This window comes from Microtus oregoni, unplaced genomic scaffold (assembly GCF_018167655.1).
Source record: "Microtus oregoni isolate MIOR12 unplaced genomic scaffold, Mior012 000013F_ref0000133, whole genome shotgun sequence".
NCBI classification, from domain to species: Eukaryota; Metazoa; Chordata; class Mammalia; order Rodentia; family Cricetidae; genus Microtus; species Microtus oregoni.
Genome location: NW_024543072.1, coordinates 37583040 through 37610445, shown reverse-complemented (window position 1 = coordinate 37610445; position 27406 = coordinate 37583040). Strand labels below are relative to the sequence as shown.

At 42.2% G+C, this 27406-nt stretch overlaps 3 protein-coding genes across 4 annotated transcripts in view; 2 read left to right on the top strand and 1 right to left on the bottom strand.

Annotated features, from left to right (window-relative positions):
• The first annotated feature begins 2806 nt into the window (after positions 1 to 2806).
• The window catches only part of Ankrd45 (ankyrin repeat domain 45), a 30031-nt gene continuing 5431 nt past the window's right edge, over positions 2807 to 27406 (top strand). Inside the window, exons 1-5 of one of the 2 annotated variants that reach the window (XM_041662731.1) lie at positions 2807 to 3058; positions 8459 to 8807; positions 15503 to 15643; positions 22895 to 22989; positions 25706 to 25844. In XM_041662731.1, the coding sequence (XP_041518665.1) occupies positions 8480 to 8807; positions 15503 to 15643; positions 22895 to 22989; positions 25706 to 25844 (703 nt within the window). In that variant the 5' untranslated portion in view covers positions 2807 to 3058; positions 8459 to 8479. Of the gene's footprint in view, positions 3059 to 8458; positions 8808 to 15475; positions 15644 to 22894; positions 22990 to 25705; positions 25845 to 27406 lie in introns of both variants that reach the window. The other variant, XM_041662730.1, reaches the window with a different exon arrangement.
• LOC121455153 (40S ribosomal protein S27) lies at positions 12828 to 13163 on the top strand. The gene has a single exon (XM_041662732.1). It carries the CDS (start codon positions 12860 to 12862, stop codon positions 13112 to 13114), a length of 255 nt encoding a protein of 84 aa, XP_041518666.1. The 5' UTR covers positions 12828 to 12859; the 3' UTR covers positions 13115 to 13163.
• Tex50 (testis expressed 50) lies at positions 17226 to 19893 on the bottom strand. Its single transcript, XM_041663006.1, has 2 exons — positions 19570 to 19893; positions 17226 to 17462 (listed from the first exon to the last, which is right to left on the bottom strand). The coding sequence occupies exons 1-2, from the start codon at positions 19891 to 19893 to the stop codon at positions 17226 to 17228; spliced, it is 561 nt and encodes a 186-aa protein (XP_041518940.1).

Genomic DNA, 27406 nt, shown 5'->3' with positions numbered 1-27406 from the left:
GAAACCCGTAAATGCCATGTGATGCCAGCTGGACCAAAACTGACTTCTCTGGCACATTCTCTGTAGCTGAGGATCAACACTCCTGGCGTCTACAGCAAAAGAGATTCGTCTTCATAATACTGAACTTGCCTCTTATAAGAAGGCATCCATGTGTTTCTTAGGGCTGAGTTAAGCTCTCTGTAGTCAATAGACTATTATTGCCACAGTGTTGGGTGCTATTCTCGGGTCTACAGTGGTTCACAATGTCTACCATGTAGTTACTTTCAAGCCTCATTCAGATAATTTTGTTAAGAGCTATTCTGCACACCCTAGAGATGTTCTACTATCTTCTCCCAATACTGCTCTATAAAGTATAAGTTATTTTGTCCCATCAGTTGTACTAGTTTTCATATGGCTATTGTCTGAGCAAATCTTTCAAAGGTGGTGCTCCATAACAGGAGGGGCCTGGACCTGTTGCTTTTAAAGAAAGGGAGTCTTTGTGTTACACTCAGGGGAAAATGTTACTTTTATGCTGACCATACTGGATTGGTTAGAAGATCCATGACAAAGCTTAGAGAGAGGTTAAAGCAGAGACAAAAGCTGTTTGAATCACAGCAAGGATGGTTCGTAGGATGGTTTAATAAGTCTCCCTGGTTTACAACTCTATTGTCTTCTTTGATGGGTCCCTTGATTATCCTCCTTCTGATACTCCTGTTTGGGCCCTGCATCTTAAACCGCCTGGTCCAGTTTATAAAAGACAGGCTGTCAGTCATTCAGGCCCTAGTACTGACCCATCAGTATCACATGTTACCACAACAAGATACCGAGGTTCTGTAATTGCTTTGAGTAAAAGATTTAACTCATTAACAAAAAGAAAAAGGGGGAAATGAAAGACCCTACAGACCCCCTCCTCAAAACCCGCAGCTAGCATGCTCCCGGGGAACGTCCTGTTTGCTTTAAAAAAAAACTCTCCGGATCAGCAGCCAGCCTGCTCCCGTAAGAACATCCCATGTGCCTGACAGAGCAGGAGATAGAGATAGGAAGACTGCAAGGCAAGATGTCAATAAGATAGGATATCAACAAAGCAGGTTAGCTATAAGATAGGAACAGGATGACTGTTGCCAGGCATCCATGCTGAGAGAGGAAACCATTCATGTCCCCGCCTCATTCCGATAACCACGCTTTTGCTTCTGTAAGCTTGCTTTTTGCTGACACCCTTGCTGAGAGAGGAAACCATTCATGAATGAAATGATTCCTAAAGATATTCTGCTATACTCATAGACTGGTGCCTAGCCCAGCTGCCATCAGAGAGGTTTCACCCAGCAGCTGATGGAAGCAGATGCAGAGACCCACAGCCAATCATTAGGTGGAGCATGGGGAATCCTGAAACAGAGGAGGGAAGAAGAATTACAGAACCCGGTGGTGTCAAGGACACCACAAGAAAACCCACAGAATCAACTGACCTGGGCTCATAAGGGCTCACAGAGACTGAACCAACAACCAGAGAGCCTGCATGGGACTGACCTAGGCCATCTGTATATATATATTACAGTTGTGTAGGTTGGTCTTCTTGAGAGACTCCTAGCAGTGAGGGCAGGGGACGTCTCAGACTCTGTTGCCTGTTCTTGGAACCTGTTTCTCCTGCTGGATTGCCTCATCCAATATTGGTGGAGGAGGGGGCGCCTGGTCTCATTGCAGCTTGATATAACTGTGATATCCATGGGATGCCCGCCTATATCTGAAGAGAAACAGTGGTGGAGGAGTGGATGGTGCGCACACGTGAGTGTGTGTGTGTGTGTGTGTGTGTGTGTGTGTGTGTGAAAGTGAGAAGCACTGGGAAGAGGGGAGGGAAGGGAAGCTTCGGTTGGGTTGTAAAAACAAGAAGATAAAAAAATACATTAACTTCATTGAGCATCATGTTATGTATGTATGTATGTATATATGTATTTTTGAGCCAGGGTTTCTCTGTATAACAGCCCTGGTGTCCTGGAACTTGCTCTGTAGACCAGGCTGGCTTCAAAATCACAGAGATCTGCCTGCCTCTGCCTGTCTCCTGAGTGCTGGGATTAAAGGTGTGTACCACATTATCTATCTATCTATCTATCTATCTATCTATCTATCTATCATCTATCCTTGTGTATGTGCATATATGTGTAGATGTATATTTGCCTAAAGAGGTCAGAGGAGTGTCAGCTCCCTACAGCTGGAGTTTTAGGGTGTTAGTAAGCTGCCTGATGTGGATGCCAGAACTGAACTGTGAGAGTGTGTGCTCTCAACTAACCACTAAGACGTTTTTTCAGCCTTCAAACATTGGCTTTAAGAGGTGTCCATCTTCAGCTCAAATGCCAAGCCCTTCTGAACTATCACCTCCTCTTTAACAATTTCACTGTAGAAACAGAATTGATGTTTCCCTTCACACTTGACTTCAGAACAAAGACTTCCTGGTTTTCTCTCTGCCAAATCACGTGAACACATGTACTGCTTAACAAGTAAGGTGGCAACTTCTCTGCAGGTTTTTCCTTCAGTTTTCCCCTGGCCATCCCCACCTCCAGGGCTGTTTTGAATTTTAAATTTCTGAATAAGAAAGAATCTAACACATCTAACTTCCAAGTTCCTTCTGCTTCTACCCAGTTGGCATTTGTGAGTTGTCAGGAGACAGTCAAGGTAACACTAACTATATAAACTCCCCAAATAACTCGGAAATTAGGCAAGGTATTTAGTTGCTTTTTTAAAATAGGATTCATCCTCATATTTTCAAAAAGAAATCCATTTAATGGCAAAAGAGGGGACCAAAACGAGCCATCAACAAACATACTTTGTTTTTTATTACAGTTTAAAAATTGTTCAAAACAGACCAATTACAGAATATTTTTACAAAATAAAACATCTGCACGCCACCGAGGAACTCAAATTTTCGTCACTCGGGGGAGAATTCCTCTAAGCTTCTCCCACTCCAGCGTCCCGTGCCTTTGCATCCCAGACCTTCTCGCACAGCTGGAACCTAGGCGCTGGGGTGAGGTGCGGCTGCGCAAAGTGCGCCGTCGCCATGGTAACCGCGGAAGCCTGAGCCCTGGGAGAGGTGAGTAGGAGTCCAGGCGCTGAGGTCCTGGGTGGGCGATCGGGGGCGATGGGGCAAGATACACCCACATCATCCCTACGTGTGGTAGGGACTGCCGGTGTGGGCGTCAACCAAGGCGTCCTCAGCCTGTGTCTCCCACGGGCTTGCGCATCTTGTCCCGGGGCTTGCGCATCTTGTCCAGGCTTTGAGCATCCCGAGGCTGCATAAGGGCAGGGCTGGAAGGCGAAAGGGAGAACTCAGGGAATCACTGTTCTCTTTTCAGGTGACCTGGTTATAGCCCAAGGCTGGCTTTCTGTCAGTGGATCCTCAGGCCTTTCCTCTTTTTTGAATTTCTGGGTATTCAGAGTTGACTTCGCTGGGCGAGGACCCAGCTCCTCTGTGAGCTGGGACTTAGGAATCCTTAAGAGACAGTTATTTTATTATTATTGTTGTTGTTGTTGTTGTTGTTATTTTATTCCCTGAAGAAATAATTCAGTTGGCTAGAAAAGCCTTCGGGGTCGACTCCACTGTAACTTTGGGAGCCGCACCTGCCTTCCTACCCTTTGTTTGTAGGATTCCAGTCTCATCACCATTAAGCCTTGCCACCCTGATACTGAAGTATCATCCCCCTAAGAAAATCCTTCTGGAACCTTCTCCCAATCTGTTGTTGCAGCACATCCTCCTTACAGTTAGAATAAGCTCAGCCTACAGCCCTTACGTCCTTTGTCTCTGCCGTTGCTGATTAGACTGTGGGCTGTCAACCACACTTGTGTAATTTCCTATTTTTGGTACTTTGCAGCCTCTAAATGTTCCCACTGTGTAGTCGAGAAGTTTTTAGACCTTTCATAACCATTTAGTAAGTCAGAGCAGGTTATAGCATCACTCTAGAAAATTCAATTAAGTGAAGATGAAATAAATTAGCGACATTCTGACTTCATAGGCTCAGTCTCCTCTCCCCTCTCTATGACTAAGCTTGTGCTTCATATTATTATGTATCTGGGCATAGAAAACATAATTTGTTTTGTCTCCTTAAGAATGAGATCTGAAAACTATGCCCTGTGGGCCAATATCCATTTTGCAAATATTTTAGCCACAGCCATACCCATTTATTTGTGTGATACCTGTGATTGGTCCCCTGCAACAAAGGAAGTAACCACGTGGTACACAGTCGACCACACAAGCCAAGTAATGTGCCATCTGACCCTTGACCCCTACTTGGAAGGTACCATTTTCCTGAGGCTGTCGTTTCTGGTACCCTAGGCAGCCCTGTGTCAGTCTCCTCTCCTTATCCCTCCTGTTTTAAGTCTTCTCCCTCCTCTTTCCTTCCCTGTTGTTTCCTGATTCTTCGTCATGCTTATTATCACATCACAATCTAAAATGGCCTCGTTTACTTTTCTTGTTTCTTGCCCGTATCCATAAGTACCCTGAATGGAGGAAGCCTTGAAATGGAAGAAACTCAGTGGGACCTGACTTAGATGAGGGACTAGTTAGAGCTGTCTAACTAGTGATATTGTGTTTGTGTTTTAACAAATAAAGCTTGCCTGAAGATCAGAGTGCTGAGCTAAGCCACTAGAGGCCAGGGAGTGGTGGTATACACCTTTAATCCGAGCACTAGGGAGGTGGAGATAGGAGTAATATGGCTGGGTGGAGAGAGGAATATAAGGCAGGAAGAGACAGGAGCTCAAGGTAGTCTGAGGTTTGGTGGAGACAGATGCAGTCAGGAGATGCAGTCTGAGGACAGGATCACCCCTCGGGTCTTACTTAGCATTGGTAGAGGTAAAAGAACTCTCTAGTCGCTCTGCTTCTCTGATCGTCAGCATTAACCCCTATATCTGACTCTGGGTTTTATTAGTAGTACCAATTAGAATTCATGCTACACTCATTAGTTTGAACTTTTGCAGTAATGGTATAATTGGCCATTCCTTTTTGCCTCTCCAATCTGATTTATCTAATGCATACCAAGGCTTGTCAGATCAATTTTATTGAAATACACTTAGTTCCCAGCACTGGCTCCTTCAGCAATCACCTGCCAATTGCCTGCAGAATCCAGTTCAGACTGCTCGCTGCAACCTTCACCTGTCTCTGTGCATGTACCGCCTGCTCATTTTCAGTGGTTTTCACTAAGCTGGTTGATTTCTCTTTTTTTCTCTTCTCTCTCTCTCTCTCTCTCTCTCTCTCTCTCTCTCTCTTTAAAATTTGTTTTTTTGAGACAGCCCTGGATGTCCTGGAACTCACTTTGTACACCAGGCTGTCTTCAAACTCATAGAGATCCACCTGCCTCTGCCTCCCAAATGCTGGGATCAAAGGTGTGCACCACTACGGCCCCACTCGGTTTGTTTATTTATGAAAAGGCTCTGTGGGCTTGCTCTCTAGGTTCTTCTCAGTAACACAGTCTTGCTCGTTCTTTATTGCCAAGAACCTTTTGGTAAACATCTTGAACCTTGTGATCAATCTAGCTTTGTTTTTCTTTCCTTCCACTTCCCCTCTCCTCTTCCCCTCCTCTTCTTTTTCCTCCTCCTTTTCTTTTTGATACATAATAATAAAGAAGATTAAAAGAGTGACATTCTACATTATAGGCCCACTACCCTCCCTCCTCTCTATGCCTGTATAGTTTATGAAGTTTGTGTAATATATTAGTATACATGTGAGCAAAGAAAATATATTTGTTTTGTCTCAAGAATAGGATCAGAAAACTATGGCCTATGGGTCTTTATCTGTTTTGCAATTGTTTTATTTGCAAAAATAAAAGTCTTGCTTTTGCAATCTGCATGCCCACTCTCTCAATTCCTTGGGACTACAGGAATAGTCCACCATGCCAGCCCTCTCTTGTTTTAAAACGTGTTGTTTCTTAGTTACTTTCCTATGGCTGTGATGACCAAGGCAACTTATAAAAGAATGCTCTTATGTGGGGCTTACAGTCTCAGAGGGTCACAGTTCATGACTACCATGGCCAGGAGTATTATAGCAGGCAGGTAGGCATACCGTTGGAGCAGTAGCTGAGAGCTCACATTTTGAGAAACTAATGTGAAACCAAGAGAGCCAAAAGGGAATGTCATAGGTTTTTGAAATCTCACAGCCTCAGTGACACACCTCCTCCAACAAGGTCACATTACTAAGTAGGTGTATCCTTCCCAAACACTAAGTTTGTCCTTCCCAAACAGCACCAAGTATTCAAATATATAAGCCTATGACAGGGGTGGGGTGGGGGCAGTCTCTTTCAAACCATCACTGAGTGTTAGTTGCATCTTCTTGCATGTTTAAAACGTTAATTTACCTTTAATTGCTTTTGACTTAGCAAAGATACTCTCTGTTCTATATGTGCCATTGAATTTGCTTTCTCAACAAAATAGTGTTGAGTTATGCACCTTGTTATAGTTAGCACTAAGGAACAAATTAGCCAAGCTTGGTGTGTTTAAAATAGCACACAGGTTATCTCACAGTCTCTGTGTGTCAGGAATCTGGGTACAGTTTAACTAGCTCCCTTACTTCAGTGTCTCGCAGGAGGCTGCAGGCCAGGTAAAGTTCATCTAAGACAGGGCTGCTTTCAAGCGCATTAAATGTTTTTTGTCAGAATTAAACTCTTTATAGGCTTCTTGGCTAAGGGCCTCTTCTTCTGGCCAGCTGTTGCCAGAGTTTGCCCTCAGGCTCTTGAAAGGTTGCTCCCTCTGCTGTGTGAGAAGAGCCAGGAAGAAAATATGAGCCACAGTCTACTGGGATCCATCACACCCTTAGGACACTATTCTTGCCGCTGTGTCCATTCGTTAGAAGCGATGTGCAGTCCATGCCAAAAGGTGATGGAATTCACAAGGCATGGACATCTGGAGCAGGGTACTGTGAGCCACAGCAGAAGAATCTGGTCACATGGTGTACTGCTGAAACTCATCCTATTCAACTGCTATCTTTAGTTTTTTATTTAAAAAAATAAAGTTATTTTTATTCAGATGTGTGTATGTGAGCCTGCATAAATTTATACATGCCAGGTATATGCAGGAGCCCAGAGCAGACCTGAAACTAGAGGTAGAAGTGCTTGTGAGCCGCCAGGTGGGTACTGGGAACCAAACCCAGGGCCTCTGCAATAGCAATAAGCGCTCCTGCCTGCCGAGTCATCTCTCCCGTTTCTGGGCACGATGTTCCCCTTAAGGATTTTGCTGTTCTGAGTACATAGTGATGTCATAATATTTGATGTGATGTCATAACATTTGGTGTGAGGGCATAACATTTGGTGTGAGGGCATAACATTTGGTGTGTATGGGGGACCATGGTACTCTTCCCTGAGTCATTTCCAGTTTGATATACATTCCATCAGAGTGAGCCCTGTTAAGATTTCCTTAATTGACCGGAATTAATTTTGGCTTCTCTAGAGTCCCATAGAATTTCATGTTATGGCACTTACTGTTTGTCACTTTTTGTAACATAGATTTTGTTCATGCTATATTTTCTCCTGTGTGTAGAGGAGATTGTTGAGGAAAGAAGACAAACTTGTTTGTTTAAAACTGGGTATAGTAGCCCACACCTGTAATCCCAGCACCAAGGATGTAGAGGCAGGGGGATCACCGCAAATTCCAGGCCAGTCTGGTCTACAGAGCAAGTTTCAGGCCATCCAGGGCTACATGGAAAGGCAAAACATCTCAAAACAAAACAAATGTGTTTTTAATTTATATAAACGTTTAAATAACATTGATAAATTTTCAATACATAATAAGTTAATAAATTCTGTTTGAATAGATTCTGTTTAAAAGCTAGTGCCTAATTTTTTTAAGTCTTGGTAATTTGGCTCTAATGATCCAACTGTATTTCTTAATTCTCCCTTACAAGAATCATTTTTAGGCAGATAAATTTATTTAACAATTCTCTTTTGATTTTTTCCTAATGAATTTAGTTCATTTTGATCTGTTCCTATTGAATTTACTATTTATATTATATACTTAGTATTTTGTCATATACTGAGGCCACATGTTTACTCATTGTAGATTTTATTGATCAAATGGCTAAAGCAGCTTTTTTCTTTTTCGAGACAGGGTTTCTCTGTAGCTTTGGAGCCTGTCCTGGAACTAGCTCTTGTAGACAAGGCTGGCCTCGAACTCACAGAGATCTGCCTGTCTCTGCCTCCAGAGTGCTGGGATTACAGGCGTGTGCCACCAATGCCCGGCTAAAGCAGCTTATTTTATGATCATAATTATTTTCAAGTACATATTTTTGTTACATTTATATTGTCAGTGAACTGATTAAAGATAAATAAGTAGCCTTTAATCTCAGCACTTGGGAAGAAAGTAGGTGGATCTGGAGTGTTCAAAGCCAGCTGGCTTACAGAGCAGGTTCAGGTCAGCCAGAACTGCATAGTGAGACTCTGTCTCAATAAATTAAAAAAGTAAATATACAAATACTGATATGTTTGAATTGCCTTCTTCCCCTTCCCCTCAGTGCTAGGTATTGCTGGAGTGAATGGAGCCAGAAGGATCTCTAGAATCAGAGGGTTCAGAAAAGTCAGTATTTTCCTCCAAGCAAGACTATGAAGAATTCCAAGAAGAAGCAAATGAAACAGGCCCAGAGAACCCCCTCTTGCAGCCGGCTCTCACGGGGGATGTAGAAGGTTTGCAGAAGATTTTCGAGGATCCCGAACACCCTCACCATGAGCACGCTGTGCAACTGCTTCTGGAAGAAGACATTGTTGGGAGAAACCTGCTGTATGCAGCTTGCATGGCTGGGAAAAGTGATGTAGTTAGAGCCTTGGCAAAGTATGGGGTGAATCTGAACGAGAAAACCGCCAGAGGTATTTCCTCTTCCGTCAGTATCACTTGTGACCACCCGAGGACGTGTCTCCCAGTCTTTGTGACTAGATAAGTTTGATGTGCCTGCTTTATACTTTATATAACTATTTCAAGACATTTTTAATTTTGTAGTGAAAACAAACAGTTAAATTAATTTTTTTATCAAGCCCAAACTTATTGGCCCATTGTGTTTATGCCACGAATGAAAGATTAGTTATAACGTTTAAAAAAACCAACAACTAGTGTAGTTCCCTACACTAAAAGATTAAGCAGTCAGAGTATCGTCAGTGGCTCAGTTGGTAGTGGGCACTTTGAGTACGCACAAGGCCACAGTGCACCTATTGGATTCAGCCCAGCATTGCGGAGTTGGTTCCCTCCTTTCACCTTTATGTGGGTTCTAGGGATTGAACTCAGGTCGTCAGGATTGTGTAACAAGCCCCTTTACCTGCTGAACCATCTTGTCAGCCCCTCATCGCACACTAGAAGAGAGCCCCCATAATTGAGCCCAAATAAGTCTTATTTTCTTTATAAATTAATCCTTTCATAATCATTATGATAATTTAAAGTTGACTGCTAAAAGCTGGTTTTTATCTGATTTAAATATTACTACTTTTGCTTGGTATCCTTTTCTACTTGCAGGAAATATCTCTTTTCCATCTTTTAATTTATCATGTCGTCTATATGTTTTATTACCAGTAGGGTGAGTTTGTTGCAAGAAGCATATAGATGGGTATTGTTTCTTCTTTCCCTGTCTTTTTATCCACATCTTTTAGTTAGGGACTACAAGTTACTTGCATTAAAGATTATTAGTAGTATGTAACAATCTATTCTTGTCATTTTGTTAGTTATTTTCTGTTTTTTGCATAACCTTTGTTATTTTCTGTTATATTGTCTTTGAAGATTTGTATAGTTTTGAGGTACATTTTTTTCTTTGTGTGTTTATGTGCTGGATAGCTTTATGTCAACTTGATATGCACTAAAGTAATCTGAGAGGAGGAAACCTCGATTAAGAAAATGCCTCCAAAACACCAGGCTGTAGGCAAGCCTGTAAGGCATTTTCTTAGTTGTGGGTGGTGCCATCCTGGGCTGGTGGTTCTGGGTTCTATAAGAAAGCAGGCTGAGAAAGCCATGAGGAACAAGCCAGTAAGCAGCACTCCTCCATGGCCTCTGCATCAGCTCCTGCCTCCAAGTTCCTGTCCTGTTTGAGTTCCTGTTCTGAATTCCTTCAATAATGAACAACGATATGAAAATGTAAGCCAAATAAACCTTTTCCTCCCCAAGTTGCTCTGGTCATGGTGTTTCATCACAGAGGCAGTGACCCTAACTAAGATAGCCTCTCCTATTGCTAAGTTTTATATTTTCTCCTTTTAGAAAGGTTTATTTTTATTTTTCAGTGACTGTGTGTGTGTGTGTCTTTGTCTATATTTGTCTGTGTGTAGGTATGTGCACATGAGTGCAGTTGCCTGTGCATGCCAGAAGAGGGCACCAGATCCTCTGTAGTTGGAATTGCAAACAGTTGTGAGCTTCCTGTCTTGGGTCCCGGAAACTAAACGAGGTTCCTGTACTAGCTCTTAGCCAGTGAACCAGCTCTCCAGCCTCCACTTCATTTTATTTTTTTATGTTAGCCATTGCCTTTTTAGTTGTAGAAATGGTTGCTTTCTCTGTTCTTGCCTTTCATTATTTCAGTTCTTCGAGTTGAACTTATCTTCGGCACACTCTATAACTAGAAGCAGCCTTTTGTGTTTCAGGTCCTTATGTATCACTGAGAGCAACATCATTCCCCAGTGCTGTGTCGGGATCAGGATGAGGTTTGAATGCCCTGGCAGTTGTGAGGTTCACAGAACAAAGCCTGCACAAGGAGAAGACTGCTTTTCCTGCTTAACTGATCTTTTGGCTCACTGTGACCTCCAGTGCTGGTTAGTGTTTCAGGACCTCGATACAAGCTAGGATCATCTGGGAAGGAGGAACTTCAAATAAGAAAGTATCTCCATCAGATTCATCTGTCAGCAAGACAGCAAGGCGTTTTTCTTGGTAATTATATGGGAGGACCCAGCCCACTGTAGGTGTTGCTCACACGAGGACGGTGGTCTTGTGTTGTATAAAAAGGCAAGCCATGGAGACCAAACCAGTAAGCAGCGCTCCTTGAGGTCTCTGCTTTAGTTCCTTTCTCTAGGTTCCTGCCTTGCTCGAGTTTCTGTCTTGTCTTCCTTCATAATGGACTGTGAGCTGTAGGCTGTAAGATGAAATAAACCGGTTCCTCAGCAAGTGGCTCTTGGTCATGGTGTTTACCACAGCAGTGGAAAGAAAGCTAGGGTGCTACTTCTTATGCACCTCTGTTCTTTCATCCTTAGAATCCTTCTCTTTCTTTCTGTGGGGTTTCCAATCCTCCGTCTGTATCCTTCTTTTTGGAATCTAAAGCTCATTGCCAGTCCAATTCTATTTTCACTTCCTTTTTTCTTTATTTTATTCCTTTCTTTCATTCTTCCTTCCTTTTTTCTTTGTTTCTTCTTTCTTTCTCTCTCTACTTTCTTCCCTTCCTTACTTCTTTCTTTTCTCTGACTTTATGTCTCTCTTTCTTTCTTTCTTTCTTTCTTTCTCAAGATCTCACTGTGTAGCCCTGCCTGGACCTTGATATGTAGACAGAACTGATCTCAGACTCACAGAGATCCATATGCTTCTAACTCTCAAGTGCAGGGATTAGAAAAACATGCACCAGGTAAAAGATCCAATTCTTATCTGAATGTTTTCTGGAATCCTACTTTAAAAATTTATTTTACATTGTGTGTGTGTGTGTGTGTGTGTGTGTGTGTGTGTGCACGTGCACGTATGGAGGTCAGAGGACAATTCCTAGGCATCTGTTCTACTATATGAATTCTGTGGATTAAATTCAGGTTGTCAGACTGAGTCAGGCGGCAAGCACTTTTGATCACTGAGCCAGGTTGCTGGGCCTGAAATAATGTTAGAGGATTTTCTTCTCTTGGAATAGTGATGCTGTTAATGTACTGCAAAGTGTTTGTATTTTTTTTTTTTTTTACAAAATGGACTATTTCCAGCAAAGGATTAAAAACATTGAATTTTTCTTGGTAAAAAGCTTGTTTAAAACAGTTTTATTTTAAACTGATTATATTAAAATATACAGCCCCCCTTCACACCTACTTTTCAGTTGTCATAGTGAATTTAATGAGTAGATGACACCTTGAGTTATTTCAGCTTAGAGAAGATCCAGATTTTAGTTTTTTTGAGATCCAGATTATCTCCTATGTGGACTGGCTTCTTGGTCACACTTGCAGTGCCTTGTCTATAGAGAGTGTCTTTCTCTCAGTGAATCAGGACCCCTGGACCATTCAGCTAATGGAAGATTTCCACCTTCAGACTGAAGGAAGGAATGGTAAGGGTGGTATCTCATAGTCTGTGGTCTGAGTATGTCCCCTGCAAAAGTCATGAGCTGGAAATGGATGCCATTGCGGGAGCGCTGGGAAGTGAGTCTTTGTGAGAATCTCCCACAGATGGACAGTGGACGAAGGGCTTGGAGAGCATCTCTCTGCTTCCCACCATGTGGGGACTCAGCAAGGTCCACACTAATACTCTGACCTCGGGCAGTGGGCGAAGGGCTTGGAGAGCATCTCTCTGCTTCCCACCATGTGGGGACTCAGCAAGGTCCACACTAATACTCTGACCTCGGGCAGTGGACGAAGGGCTTGGAGAGCATCTCTCTGCTTCCCACCATGTGGGGACTCAGCAAGGTCCACACTAATACTCTGACCTCGGGCAGTGGACTAAGGGCTTGGAGAGCATCTCTCTGCTTCCCACCATGTGGGGACTCAGCAAGGTCCACACTAATACTCTGACCTCGGGCAGTGGACTAAGGGCTTGGAGAGCATCTCTGTGTTTCCCACCATGTGGGGCCTTGGCAAAGTCCACATCAACACTCTGACCTCAGACTCCTCACACCTCCACATTGTGAGAGATTCTGTTAATTTTATAATGGATTAAAAGCGTCAAGAATAAAGACATGAGACAGCCTTTCCGGCGGTGACGACCTCCCTACGAGAACATGCCTCTCGCAAAGGATCTCCTTCATCCCTCACCAGAGGAGGAAAAAAGGAAACACAAGAAAAAGCGCCTGGTGCAGAGCCCCAATTCCTACTTTATGGATGTGAAGTGCCCAGGATGCTATAAAATCACCACGGTCTTTAGCCATGCACAGACGGTAGTCCTGTGTGTCGGCTGCTCCACTGTCCTCTGTCAGCCTACAGGCGGGAAAGCAAGACTGACAGAAGGATGCTCCTTCAGGAGGAAGCAGCACTGAAAAGCACCGGATTCGAGATGAGTGGGAACCATACCAATAAACACATTTTGGTATAAAAAAAAAAAAAAAAAAAAAAAAAAAGACATGAGACAATGCTCCAGCCAGGCTCTGGCTCTTAGAGTTCTTAAATATTTTGCTTATTGTGATGTTAAAAACTTGGGGATGTACTACCAGCGTGGTCTTGGGAAAGTGCAGACTTGCTGGCCTTTACTTTCCATTATATACTATAAAGAGGCGAATACCTCCCTCCTAGGGCTACTGTAGTGATTAAATTAAGGACATACAAAGTCCTTTCATAAGAGCTTCAACACACTAATTCTTGCTCAGCTCTTTTTGCCTCTCTTTGGCTATTTAAGGGAGTCATAAGTCTATTCTTAGGGATAAGTGTACTGAACTGTTACAATTTATATTGACTCAAGTTCTCTTTTGAAATTTCTCATATCAGAAGCATGACTCAGTCACCCTGGGTACCAGGTCTACACTACATCCAAATGACTCAGGCCTATGGCCAGAGATAAGAATTTAATAACACCTCCTCTACCAGCAGTGTGTGTGCATGTGTGTGTGTGTGCATATGTGTGCACACACCACACCTGCATTCAAGAGTGTGTGTGTGTGTGTGTGTGTGTATGTGTGTGTATTTGTGTGTGTATTTCTTTAAATGAGTCACTTTGGAATTGGTTACAAATTTAAAGTTACAATCCATTCCCTTATACTTGTCACCAGTTGGCACATTTTCTGTTTTGAGTGACCTGTGAACAAAGCTGACTCACTTTCTCATAGCAGGGTCTGTAAGTAAAAGCGTTTTCCTTTCCCTGGTAATGGTATAGTGTTTGCAACCTCCGACAAACCAGAGGCTGCCTAAAGCCAGAACATTCCTGGATGCTTCGAGAACAAAAGGGTTGGGTTCTTAAGACAAGTGTTGGCCAAGTAGTCTCTGGATACGGGCCAAATGAGAGCCCCTAGGTCACCCACCAGTGTACATGTTTCCTGTGTGAAGGACCTTCTGGGTGTGCAAGGCATGGGGCTTGTGAAGGGCAGCCTGTGAGCCCCTGACTCCCAAGATCTTTTAGTGAGGGCTGCTAGAAGCTTTGGTGTTGGAACCTGAATTTAGATAATTTTTAATTGCGTTCTAGAACCCAGGGCCTTGTGCATATTAGGGAAGCTGTGTTCCTAGCCCTGGCTGCCCAACTTACCTGGGGCGTTTCAGGACAATAGAACAGCGATCCTTGATTTTTAAACAAATCAGCGGGAAAAACTCTTGAAGGTGCACCCTGTGTTTCCCCCTTTACTGCACACCTCACTAAGTCCAGGAAATTGCTTTCTAGTTTGGCAAGTCACACTGTCAGATTTAATTCAAAAGATGAATTTGCAAATCAAAGCATACACAGTGTTAATGATTTCAATTAAGAGTAAAGCGAGGGTAATTAGAGTCTGACGAAAGTTCCTTAAAGTCGTATAGGCTGGCGGTTCCCAAGTGGGCGGCTGATAGGGAGATTGCCCTCTTCCTTAGCAGATGTGGAGGAGCTCAGAAGTCAGACTGCCCAGGTTGGTATCTTGCATCCATCATTTTCCTGGCCGCATTCCTTGAGGCAAGTTTCTGAGCATCTTTGAATTTTAGTTTTCTTGTCTGTAAGATGAGGATTATAATAATTCTGATGCTATAAGGTCTCTAAAATTCAATGAATTTACTATGTAGAACACTGGTTAATTAGTAACTGTTCAGTATTTGGCTACGTTTACAATCCACTACATAAAATAGTCCGCAATAACAAACATACAGATGTACCCTGACTTGTGATGAAATCATGACCAGTTGAAAGGAGAGGGTTGCCACGTGACTGTGGCTTACTGGCAAGCTTCTAACCAGCGTCCTTCTCAGGGAGGAGAACCATGGCATCTGCCTGTCTGCCCTTCTTCCCAGCATTCAGTTCTGTCTACTCCGCCTACCTAAGTTCTGCCCTATCAAAAGGCCAAGGCAGTTTCTTTATTTGACCAATAAAAGCAACACATAAACAGAAGGACCTCCTACACCAATGACCCAATGGACCCATTATAAAGTACTGTAAGCAGAAACTTAGCTAGCCTGGTTATCATAGTATAGCAACTCTGTATACCAGAGAACATGCTTGGGAGCTGTTTATTCATGTGATTACATGGTTGCCTGGGGGCTGCTGCTCACTGTTGCTGTCCAGCATCAATGTATCAGAGTATTGGAACACACGTTATGGGCCTTGAAAAGGCTAAACAAGTCTTCAAGTGTGCTCCCTACAGAATGTGAATGCCTTTTCTACCACCATAAAGTTAAAAACTGCCAAGCCCTCCTAAATCTGTTTGACCTGACCATCTCTACTCTGATAGGATACACTCTCTTACACTGCGCTGCAGCCTGGGGCCGCCTGGAAACTTTGAAGGCCCTGGTGGAACTGGACGTCGATATAGACGCTTTGAACTTCCGGGGAGAGAAAGCTCGAGATGTGGCCGCTCGCTATTCTCAGACAGAGTGTGTTCATTTTCTGGACTGGGCAGGTAAGGAGCACATGTGATGTTAAGATGTTTGAGGCCATAGCATGAGATGATTGACATTTTTACCTTCCAACTAGATACTGTATTTTCTATTGTCAATCTATGAAGATTGCCTTCATTTTTCTTTTCTCTTTTACTTTGCTCCTAACTACCTGCCCCCCCCCCGCCCCCGGCATGTGTCTTGTTGGTTTACCAACTTCTGACAATTGAAGCAATAAATTATACAATATATGTTCAAGGTTGTTCTCTGAAAGACCTAGGCAAAGTACACTATTACCTAAACGTTTAAATATTTAAATGTTTAAATAATATATTTGTAATCAGTAATATATTTGACCCCCCAGAGAAAAAGTTGTTATTGAAAATTTAAAAAAATTATTTTCTTAGGAAAAGTTAACTTATGGTGTTAGTAACCCAAATCCCAATTACCCTATTGCACAGGAGGACTTCTGAGACCTGTTATTTTCTAAATTTGGCCCCTGGTTACATGGATATTTTGTTTATGGAAATTCATTGAGATATGCACTTAGAATTTTTCATGTCTTTTATGCATTTTCTATTTCAACAAAGTCCAAAAATCTATATGCTACCTTGAATTTTGCTCACAGTTTGCTCTATTATTCTCCAGATCTGTAAACCACAGCTTGGAAAGCCTTTAAAAAGACATACCTGTGTAACTTGCTGTGTGCCTATAGACTTCAAGTTATTTTGTACGGCTATCTGCATGCATGAGCTTAGATTAGCGAGCATTGATGGAATGCCCGCTACTGAATGTGCTAATATTGTTGTAGGCACGACTGGTTGTTTCTGCCATCTGGACAATCATCTAGAAGGCATCTAGCAATTATATAACAGTATCAGAAAGATGTGAGCATAAAGAGAAAGGTTAAAGGGAAAAACTGGCAGGAAAGGCAGTCCCTGCCCTGAGATAGAACAGGAAGCCAACTTGTTTGAGTTCAACTTGACCTTGCCAGATGAATGGGCTTTGAATACATAGTAGCAGAGCTAAGAGCATAAGTCAAATGTTAGGTCTGGAAATGAATGTAACAAGATTGCCTTACTGGAGCCCATGCCATAGCTTCCATAGTAATCTAGAGTGCTGGTGGAAAGGGTAAGCACTTGGTCCCTAGAGGATGCTTGGGTATGAATCCTATGTGAGCGTGAGCAGAGTACTCCAATTCTTTGTACCCAAGTTCCCTTCTCTGGAAGGAGGGGCCGGTGATGAATCCTTCCTTTTGAGACTTGGGAAAGCTAAATGGTGCAGTGTAAATCACATAGCAGCTACCTGTCATGATGAAAAAAAAATCGTCAGGCTGGAAAAAAAATGTTGCTGCTATAATAGCCACCAGATTATAACTTTTATGTTAAGGTGTTTTCATTTTATTATGGGAGCCACATTAGTAAGTGTGGACTATTTTGCAGTTGAATGCAAATCCAGACTTGTCTGAAAAATTTTCAGTAAAGGCTATGGCAAAAAATCCCCAAAACCAAAATACTACACCAACTTCCAAAAAAAAAAAAAAAAACCCTTTTCATCCTCAGGTAGTTCTGCTAGAGCCTTTGTACGCTTCTGTACTTGACTGGGCTACATTTGCATGTGCTTAGATTTAGAATCCTTCAGCTCCTCTCCTTTATTCTTCTTCCTCTTTACTTTATGTAGTCGCTTAACTTTTTTAAGGGAAGAATGTTGGGACACCTGCTTCAGGAACTTGGTCATCATTGATGTCGTGGTCAGCAGTCTGCAGAGGATTTGTTCAATGTCATAGATGGATGGACTCTCTAGGTCATTACCGTGTTTCTCTAAAGAGGCTTGCTTTTTCAGCTGAAAGAACAAAAACAAATGATTTTTGTTTTATTTCAAAGTGAAATGATATTCTGAAAAAGCAAACTTAAATACTACTAAGATCTACGTATCACGTATTTACACGTCACCACCAGCAAACACTGGCTAGTGTTTTCTAGGGTTAGAACATTTTGCCCAGAGAAATTAGGATGCTTTCCTTCAAGACATGGAGAAGTTGAGTCCGTTTTGACCCGATGGCTTCCTCCCTGCTGGCTAGCCCTCACAGTATTGCTGCCCTGGTCTTACCCAGCTGTCAGCCCTGTGCACTGCAGCAATGACCGGCATGGTAAGCTGTGGCATGGACCTACTAGAGTAACCTGGTCTTTCTGATTGGATCTAAGGCCTGCCTGCTCCACAGGAGGAAACACGGGGCTGGTACTGCATATCTGGCCATGAACCCATGGGAGTGGAGCTCACAGGTCCCACTGGTGAATCTACTAATATTATTTTGCTAAGTAGGCATAGTATCAAACTGCAGTCTAAACTTGTATCTCTCCCCACTTAGATCAGTGCAACTCTCTGACTTCATCAGAGACATTTCTTTGTGCAGATAGTTCATGCAGAAACTTAAAACTGGTCAAAGTGCAGAAATAAATGTGAGTGCCCAGGCAGAAACATGACATCTGTATCATACCCCTTCCCATCAGGCATCATGGGGGGCGGGCAGAAAGCCTGAAAGAGCCAGAGGTCAGAGAGGATGAGAGCAAAACAGTATCTTCTGACCAGGACAGGAATTCTGCACTCGTGAACTTAACAGCACCCATGACTGTCTGCACAAGATCCTCACAAGAGCAGGACAATGCACATCCTAGCATGGCATGGGGAAGGGCTCACAAACCCTCACCCCTCCATAAGGAACTATGGACAGTCAACAACTTCAGGGGAAGTGGGGAGCTAGTTTTCTTTAAGTTCGTGGTTCCTGGCAGGCTGACCTGAGTAAAATCACTCCGTGGTTCCTGGAACATAAAATGAGTCCTTAAGATTGTTGTTAGGATTTGGGGACAGAACTCAGTGAGCTATAGAGAGCTTCCTAGGATGTAGGAAGCCCTGGGTTTAATCCCAGAACCAAATAAATAGAAGAAAAGTGGTGTAGGACAATTCTATATTCTGTCAATTATATTTTAAATAAACACTGATTGGCTGGTAGCCAGGTTGGAAGTATAGGTGGGAAAACCAGACAGGAAGTAGAGGTGGCACAATGAGAACAGGAGTATTCTGGGAAGAAGGAGGCTCTTTACGCAGTCCTGCCCAGACCACAAAAGAAGCAAGATGTGACCTGCCTTGCTGAAAAAGGTATTGAGCCATGTGGCTAATATAGATAAAAAAGAATGGGTTAATATAAGTTATAAGAGCTAATACGAAGCCTGAGCTAATGGGCCAATCGGTTTATATCCTAATGTAGACTTCTTGTGATTCTTTGGAGCTAAACGGCTGTGGGAACTGGGCAAGACAGAAACCCCAATAAGTAGTCCCTCCTGTTACAGAAAAGTATTTTCTTTTACTAAGAAAGATCACTACATAATACAGTAATATTTTAAAAACAAGAAAACACATATTTAGGTCACTCTGAAGGTCAAGGAAGAATGTTCTTGATTGTCTTGAATTATAGTGCCATCTATTGGCAAAATTGGGAATGCAGCCCGTTTCCCACTAAATTCTAACATTTAGAAATCAGTTTAAAGCCCATTCCACTGAGAAGTTTATGCCAACTTTTGAAGTGAGCTTTGATAGACTCACAGGTTCTCTAAGAGACCCCCTTATTTCAGATCATTTTATGAGGAGGCTGAGGAAGAATATGTGACTTACCGAAGGACAGACAGGTAACCTCATTTCCTACAATCCTACCTACCACATCTCAGTATTTTGGTGTATTTGGTAACTTGAAAGAAGGAGCTGGTGGAGATAATTTTAAGGACCTTCCGATTAAACACACCTCTGTGGAACTCATAAGTGTGTGCAGGGCACTGTTAGATATTGGAAGTGGGGCAGGCGAGTGGGGAGCAGGGAAGGTTAACTTCAGAGAATTGCGTAACCTTGTGCCACCTTTGAGATGTCACAACTCCTCCCATCTGCATCGCAAATTCACCTTTCTTTGGTGTCTCGTCCATTTCATCCATAGATAATGCACAGATAAAACAAACAGAATTAAGAAGAGAGCTTGCACTAAGATGTACGTGAGGCGTAAAGAACTCTGGATTAGGTCCACGTTAGCAAAGTTGCAGCAGAATTTGTCCAGAGGGTAAGGTAGACAGTGGGATGGGGGAGCCTTAGCTTTCAGGGAGTGCACTTCCTCCGGAAAAATCTCCCATCCGACCTTCGTCCAGATTGTCCCATCACAAATGCAGGCGCTCTCTCGGAAGAAACAGAAGAACAGCAGGGGAGAAAGCACAGATCTTCTTTGGTTAGACATCTTTTTGTCTTAAGTAAGAAGAAAATCTTGAGCTGAAAAATTGGTCAGACAGAGCAGAAGATGCTAGTTAATTTGGTGCTTCTGTCAAGGCCTTTCAGATAATCCTGCTAAGGCAGCCCAGCACACCTAGCAAAATACACAGTGACGATCATTGTTACATCGTCAGTCATAGTGACTCAGGGGTAAGTTCAATGACATCATTTAAGAAAATGCACTGGGGTGAAAAGTTGTACCCAGCTAATCATCATAGGTTTCTTGAAAACGGACAATCTGCTAATGTTTTTGCCAGGGAATGTACTTAGCAATAGGCATGCAATCAAAATAATAAACCTCATGAAAACAAGCAAACACTCCCAAAGGCAGTGAGGGCTTGCTATGGAACAGCAGGAAGATTGGCTGCTTTGGACCCTGCTGTTGTATGGAAAACAGAATGAGAGGGAAAGCTTGAAAGTTTAGATGAAGATGTTTCCAAGCAAAAGGTTGAAGGTGTGGCTGGTCTTTTCTTGCTGTCTATGGTAAGATGTGGGAGGAAAGGGATAAATTACTGGAAGAACTGTCAAGCAAAAGGGGAGCAGAGCTTGGCAGTGTGGGGATGCAGCACACACAGATCACAGGACAAGCTCCTGTGGTTTGAGGTGTTCCCTCAAAGCCCCTGTGCCAAAGGCATATCACTGGAGACTGTGAGATGTGGGACCTAGTGGGAGGTCTGATCACTGGAGATGGGCCCTTGAAGTGACTGGTGGGATCTCAGTCCCTTCCTGTCCTTTGTGTTTGCTCTTGACTACAAGGTCTTGGTTCTCATACACTCCCTGTGATATTGCTACCGTGTCATAGGCCAGGCAACAGGACTAACCACCTAGAGACCGAAACCTGAAACTTGAGCCAATAAACCTTTCCTCCTTATAAGTTTCATATTTCAGTCATTTTATTACAGTGGCAGAAGTCTATTAAGAGCATAGGTACTAAATATCAAGAGAGTCCCCATCAAGAAAATAAGTTTTGGAGGGAAAGACATCAATATAGATGGACATCTTTTTGCCACTGAATTGCTGGGGAGCATGTATCATGCATACTCCCAGCCATCTCTGCATAAGTCAGGATGGGAATTAAATTATCCACAAAAGATCAGGAGGAGCCTCTTTCTGACTAGATCAATCTCTGTGATATGTAGGGAGTCTCACAAGGACTTTGAGAGCGTTACATAGATAGAAATACCATTTTCAACAAAGGGACAGAGAGAATTAAAATAAAAAGAAGAGTACTGGTCTACCAAAATTTTGTAGGCAGGAACAGATTGATAAAGCTATTCAACTGTTAGCACACACTTTCTTTTTTCTTCCTCCCTCCCTTCCGTCATTTCTTCTCCTCCTCTTCCACCTCCTCCTCAATTAGGGTCTTACTATGAGGTCCAGGCTGTCCTGGAACTCTGTAATCCAGCATGGCTTTGAAACCACAGATCTTTCAGTCTCAGCCTTTTAAGTTTTGAAATTATAGCTTTGAATCTACCAGGTCAGGTGACATGATATAATTCACGATAAGGGAGAGATGATTCAGTGGGTGGATCCTTGGGTCCAGGGGGTAAAGAAACAGGCCTGCAGGATTAGAAAGGTATCTCCAGGTCTGAAGCCAAGTGGAATCTGTATGCTATATTTTGACATTATTTTGAGCGGCAGTGTCTATGACTGTGTTCTGTGCTTGTGCCACTATTATAGTTTGGAAGAAGATAAACTGTTTCTGGCTCACCAGGTTCATGGATAGAGAAAAATTTTGGCCCAGGATGGATCACATAGAGTCTCACCCAAACCTTACACACATGCTTGAGAGTTTGAGGTTTGAAATTTCTGAGTTGTGATGATTTAGATGAGAATTCAAGTTTGAGTTGATGTGGTCATACGTGTTGGGGGTATTGGGATGGGTAAATGTGTTTTGCCTGTGAGATGCATGTGAATTGTAAGTGGATGAGAAAGAAGGCTGAATAATGGCTACCAAACAACTGGATTCAGATCCCTGAAACGTGTGACTGTTGAATCATATAGCAAAAGAGACGTTGCAGATCCTTGGAGTCCTTGATTAGGAAGATTATCCAGGTTGGGCCCACATGTAATTTGTGTCTTTATAAGCTAGGGACAGAGGGAGGATTGGCACAGAAGAGAAGGTAGCTTGATGATAAAAACAGAGATCAGAAGGATGTATTTGAAGATGGGGGAAGGGCCACAAGCCGAGGAATACGGGCGGCTCGGTGGAAGTTAAAGGCAAGGATCAGTGTCTCTGCTCAGGGCCTGCAGGTCAGCAGAATTGAACTCAGTTGTTCGACCTCTGGAACTGTGAGAGGATGAATTTGAACTGTCTTAACCCACCTGATTTCTGGATATTTGATACAGCAGCCACAGAAAACTATTTTATCACGCAGAATGTAATTTGGGACTAATCTACAATTTCTAGCATTCAGTAATTCTGTGTAAGAATATGGTAAGCCCTTTTATTTATTTCAGGCTCTTAATTCTCTCAGATTAGTATACTTTTAAGCAGATCTTGTGATGTGTGTGTGTGTTTGTGTGATGACTATGAGTATTAAAGTAAATAAAAGTATTTTAAACATTTTTTTAAAAAGAGATTTTCTTTTTAGTGTGTGTGTGTGTGTGTGTGTGTGTGTGTGTGTGTGTTAAAGCTCAAGAAAGTGACAATCTGTCTGTTGGAAATATTTTTCTCTTGTTGCTCTTTTCTCCAGAATGAACATTTAAACAAATATGACAGTTTGGGACCCGGTATCATGTTCTATATTTCTTTGGGTCTTCAAAAATCCTATTGTAATTCCAGGGACACACTGAGTGCTCTGAAGTGATGTGTCCCTGAGTGCTGGTTTTCAGAATCCTCAAAGACAGTGCCGGTGGACCTTCTACACAAACCGCACCGAGTTCTGCCTGTGCGGTGGCTGCACAGTCGGGATGCCTTGCCCTTTGTTTTTTGCCTTGTCTTATATTTTTCTGTCCTGTTCTTTCAGATGCAAGGCTGGTTCTGAAAAAGTTTATCACAAAGTCCTCTCTCATCATTACTGACCCAGAAAAGGGACCAGGAAAACTCCTCAAGGAAGACAAGGTACTATGTTGTGATTATTACCTGTCCTGATGTTCTGGAGGTAGACGGTTCTTCTTAATGCTCCTCTCCTTCCTCCTACTCCTTCCTTCGCCTTCTTCCTTCCCTCCTCTCCCTTCTTTAGTAAGCTTCTGATAAGAGAAGAGATGATACAAAGTAAATGAGGCCGATGTACACAATATCACACCTGACCACATGGGTGCGTATTAGAATGTTGTATTGAGTGAAGATTTGGAAAAACAAACAACAAACAAACCCACTAAGACTTGCAAAGGTTTTTAGAAAGCTAACCACTCCCCAACACATATTGTCAGGGACACCTATTTTAATAGTCAAACTACGAAGGGAGAAGTATGGCTTGTGCTTCTGTCTCTGGGGAAGGTAGGTGAGGAGAACTGGGAGATGTTAATTTTCTATTCTTCTGTTAGAGAACTGTGCTCCTCTGATATTCAATTCTATATTTCGCTTCAAAGCTTAAGACATACATGATACACAATCCCAGAGAACCTAGACAACAATGAGGACCCTAAGAGAGACATACATAGATCTAATCTACATGGGAAGTAGAAAAAGGCAAGATCTCCTGAGTAAATTGGGAGCATGGGGACCTTGGGAGAGGGCTAAAGAGAAGGGGAGAGGCAGGGAAGGGAGCAAAGAAAAATGTAGAGATCAATAAAAATCAATAAAATTAAAAAAGACATACATAATACACTTTTCTATGTATGTATATGTATATAATGCATGTATCAAATCTTCCATAATGAGAAAAAAGTAAAAAAAAATCGGTTTGGATATACATTAAAATTGTGCTCAATAAGTTGGGCATAGTGGCAGCCTGTGTTCCAACATTTAGGAAGCTGAGGCAGGAGGATTGCCTTGAGTTCTAGGCAAGACTGGCTGCACTCTGAGAACCAGGCCAAGGAGGGCTATATAATAAGACCCTGTATCAAAAAAGTGAATAGTTCCAGGTATTAGAAATGTGTGAGGGCTTTAAATTGCTCTCTGTGTTTCTGTGTAGGAGACATGAGAATTTGTTTTGACATTATTTGGTGAAAATGACAGTTAGCTGTTGCTTAGTGGGCATCACCAAATCTCACTAAGGCACACATTGTACTTTATCTCTTCATAAACTATTTTACAGTACTTCTTGTGAAAGAAAGTACAGGAAGCATTTGATTGGAGCAGGCACGAGGAAAGTACAGGAAGCATTTGGTTGGAGCAGGCACGAGGGCTGTTGAACCTTTAACTCATGGAGTTCTCACTAGGAAGGAACAGTGCTTTGTCAACTGTGGCTTAAAAAAAAAAAACCTTTAAATTTCAATTAAAAAAATGTACTATGGACACAGAATTAATTAGGAAAAAATGATCTTGAATGAACTTAGTTCCCTTCTTATTTCCAGTTTAATTGCCCTGGAGTTCTGATAGTGATTTTGTGTTATTTTTATCATATTTTCCTCTTCATTTTTATAAGCACAGATAATAGAGGTCTATAAAGGGCGTCTATTGCTGTAAAAGTGGGATCCTGCTATATAGATTACTATTAGTAGCTTGCTTTTTCCCTCTCTGGGTATCTTAAGGACACTTCCTTGAATCTGTCTCTTTGGCAAGCTTTCTTATCTACGGCTTATTATTTAGCACCATGGAAAGCATACACCAACAGGCTGTCAATTTTTATTCATTATTATAAATATTACTGTAACAAACACTTTTCTATTTTTAATTTTGGTTGGCACATTCTGTCTGTCTGTGTGAGGCACATGTGAGAATTGTCTTTAAGCAGACATCAGGAATGTGTGTGGGTGTGCTGTTTGGTAGAACACTATTGAAAGGAAGTAAAATATTATTTTCATGGAGTTTCCTGTAGCTCATCCCACCTGACATTTCCCCAAAGCTTTATTTGTTTTTATTTTATGTGCATGAGTGTTTGTCAGCATGTATGTATGCGCACCATGAGTGTGCAGTACCTACAGAGGCCAGAAGAGGACGTAGGATCCCTTGGAACCGAAGCTATAGATGGTTGTGAACTGCCATGCGGGTACTGGGACCTCAACTCAGGTTCTCTGCAAGAACAGCAAGTTCTCTTAACCACTGAGCCATAGCTCCAGCCCTACTATCCACCTTTTGCAAACTATCCAACTTTTGCAAACATTTCTTTCATCAAGAGGGCTCAATAGAAACAGAGAATCAGGGAGAAAGGGTAGCTTGGTTTAAGGCTTCTTGATGCTCAGTGGTGAATTTCATGGCTTCTCATTCTACTGGTTAGATAGTTCAGTAGTCAGAAGCCATATGCTGTTTCAATTTTAATTATTTAAAATTAAATATAATTCAAAATTTAGTTCTTCAGTCATACTAGCCAGACTTCAAATACTCAAGAGCTAAATATATCTAAGGGTTACTCTGTTGGATAAAGTTCAGATAGCACAGTCTTGGAGATACTCCAGTTTGTAAAGACAATATTACATTTATTTATTGTGTGTGTGCATGTGCCTGTGTGTGTGCGTGCATGTGTGCCTGTGTGTGTGAATGCCAAGGTGTTGAGGTCAGAGGACAGTTGGGTGAATCTGTTCTCTTCTTCCACTGTGTAGGTTCCATGTATCGAACTCATGTCATCAGGTTTGATGGAAGTGCCTTTAGCCACTGAGCTGTCCTGCTGATCCCAGAGATACTAGTCTTATTTTTCAATACATAAGCAGAAGTAAATTCTCTATTTCTTTCCTAGAACACTATCCTCAATGCGTGCCGTATGAAGAATGAGTGGTTGGAAACCCATCCAGAAGCTTCTATCAGTGAGCTTTTTGAGCAGAAACAGCAACTAGAGGAGATTATGACTCCCATCCTCACAAAAATGTCTACACCACGTAAGTTTTGGGCTTGAGTGTCAGGATATAGAATAATTCAGTTCAGTGTTGTTCTTTCTAATATCTATGATTTTAACTATGTTCATTCAACTAATAATAACTGAATTATTTTTGTAAGATATGCCTGATTCTAATCCTGATATTGCATTTATCAGTTGTTAAATTTTATATGTTTGTAATATCTTTTTATGATTTATTTAATCTATTTTATGAGTGTTTTTCCTGCATGCGCGCCTGGGGCCCTTGAAGATCAGAGGGTATCAGATCCCTCAGAACTGGAACTAAAGATGGTTGTGAACCACCATGTGGGTGCTGGGGATTGAACCCAGGTCCCCTGCATAAGCATCCAGTCCTCTTAGCCACTGAATGATCTTCCCAGCCCTGCCTTTGAGTCTTTTGGAATAAGGTTTTACTGCGTGGCTCAGGTTGCCTGTGCCCACTGAGTACTTAGAGCACAGGTACCACTTTGCCCAGCTTATGCCATTGATGCCCACTGAGTGCTTGGATCACTGTTGCCTCCTTTCCAAGCTTATGTCATTGATGCCCACTGAGTGCTTGGATCACAAGTGCCATCTCCCCAACTAATGCAACAGATTTTGACCTGAGATTCTCACCCAGGAGGGGATACTCTTCTGGGAGACAGCTTATCACAGTCTGGAAAAGACTCTCAGTATTATAATTCTGGTTTTGGTTGGGGAACACCACTGTGGCAATGATACCCTGAGACCAGAAGAGATGCACACATCAAATCTCATTGGCAGCTATATCTAAGATTTTAAAACGGCAGGATTATAGTTATGCAATTTTCATGAAATTTATCCCTGAAAGCACCAATGAATGTTTCTCAGTATATTCAGAAAGTTGTATAATTATCACCATTTCTAGTTTTAGGCCTTTTGCTACCCCATAAGAAGTCTGACACTTATGAACAGGCGCCTTCTATCCCTTCCCACCAAGCCCTGGCAATCATTGCTCTACTTTCTATCTTTATGGATTTGCTCAACAGAGGGTCTTGCTATGTAACCCTACCTGGATTGGAGCTTGTGGTGTAGGCCAGGCTGACCTCAAACTTGCTATAATCCTCCTGCCTCATCTAGTCAAGTGGTGGATGTGATGTGAGACATCATGCCCAGTTTAGATCTGAACTCTTCATAGAAAGAATTATACCAACACATTGCTCATTGTGATTGGCTTCTGTCCCTTGACATAGTCCTTGTTTATTTATTTTGCAACATGTATTACCATTTAATATGGATAAATAACATTCCATTGTATAGATACTAATTTAATCCATTCACCAACCAGAGGACATTTTGGTTTCCACGCTTGGGCCAGTATACATAATGCTGATATGAACTGTGGGTATTGCCATATACTTTTATTTTTTTCTTTGGTATATAAACAGGCGTGGAATTTCTGTGTCATAGGTAACTCTGTGTCTAGTCTTCTAGGGGGCTACTGTTTTCCGATCTCATCAACAGCATATGACGATTCCAATTTCTCCATGCCTTTGTTAACATTTATTATTGTCTTTAAAATATCTTAGACATACTTAGTGGGTA

Bases quoted from the DNA above. Each gene is read 5' to 3' on its own strand.
- LOC121455153 (XM_041662732.1), top strand. From the start codon at position 12,860: ATGCCTCTCGCAAAGGATCTCCTTCATCCCTCACCAGAGGAGGAAAAA.
- Tex50 (XM_041663006.1), bottom strand. From the start codon at position 19,893: ATGTCTAACCAAAGAAGATCTGTGCTTTCTCCCCTGCTGTTCTTCTGT. The intron at 17,463-19,569 runs GTGAATTTGCGA...TTGTTCTTTCAG, and splicing joins GGACGAGACACCAAAGAAAG to CTGAAAAAGCAAGCCTCTTT.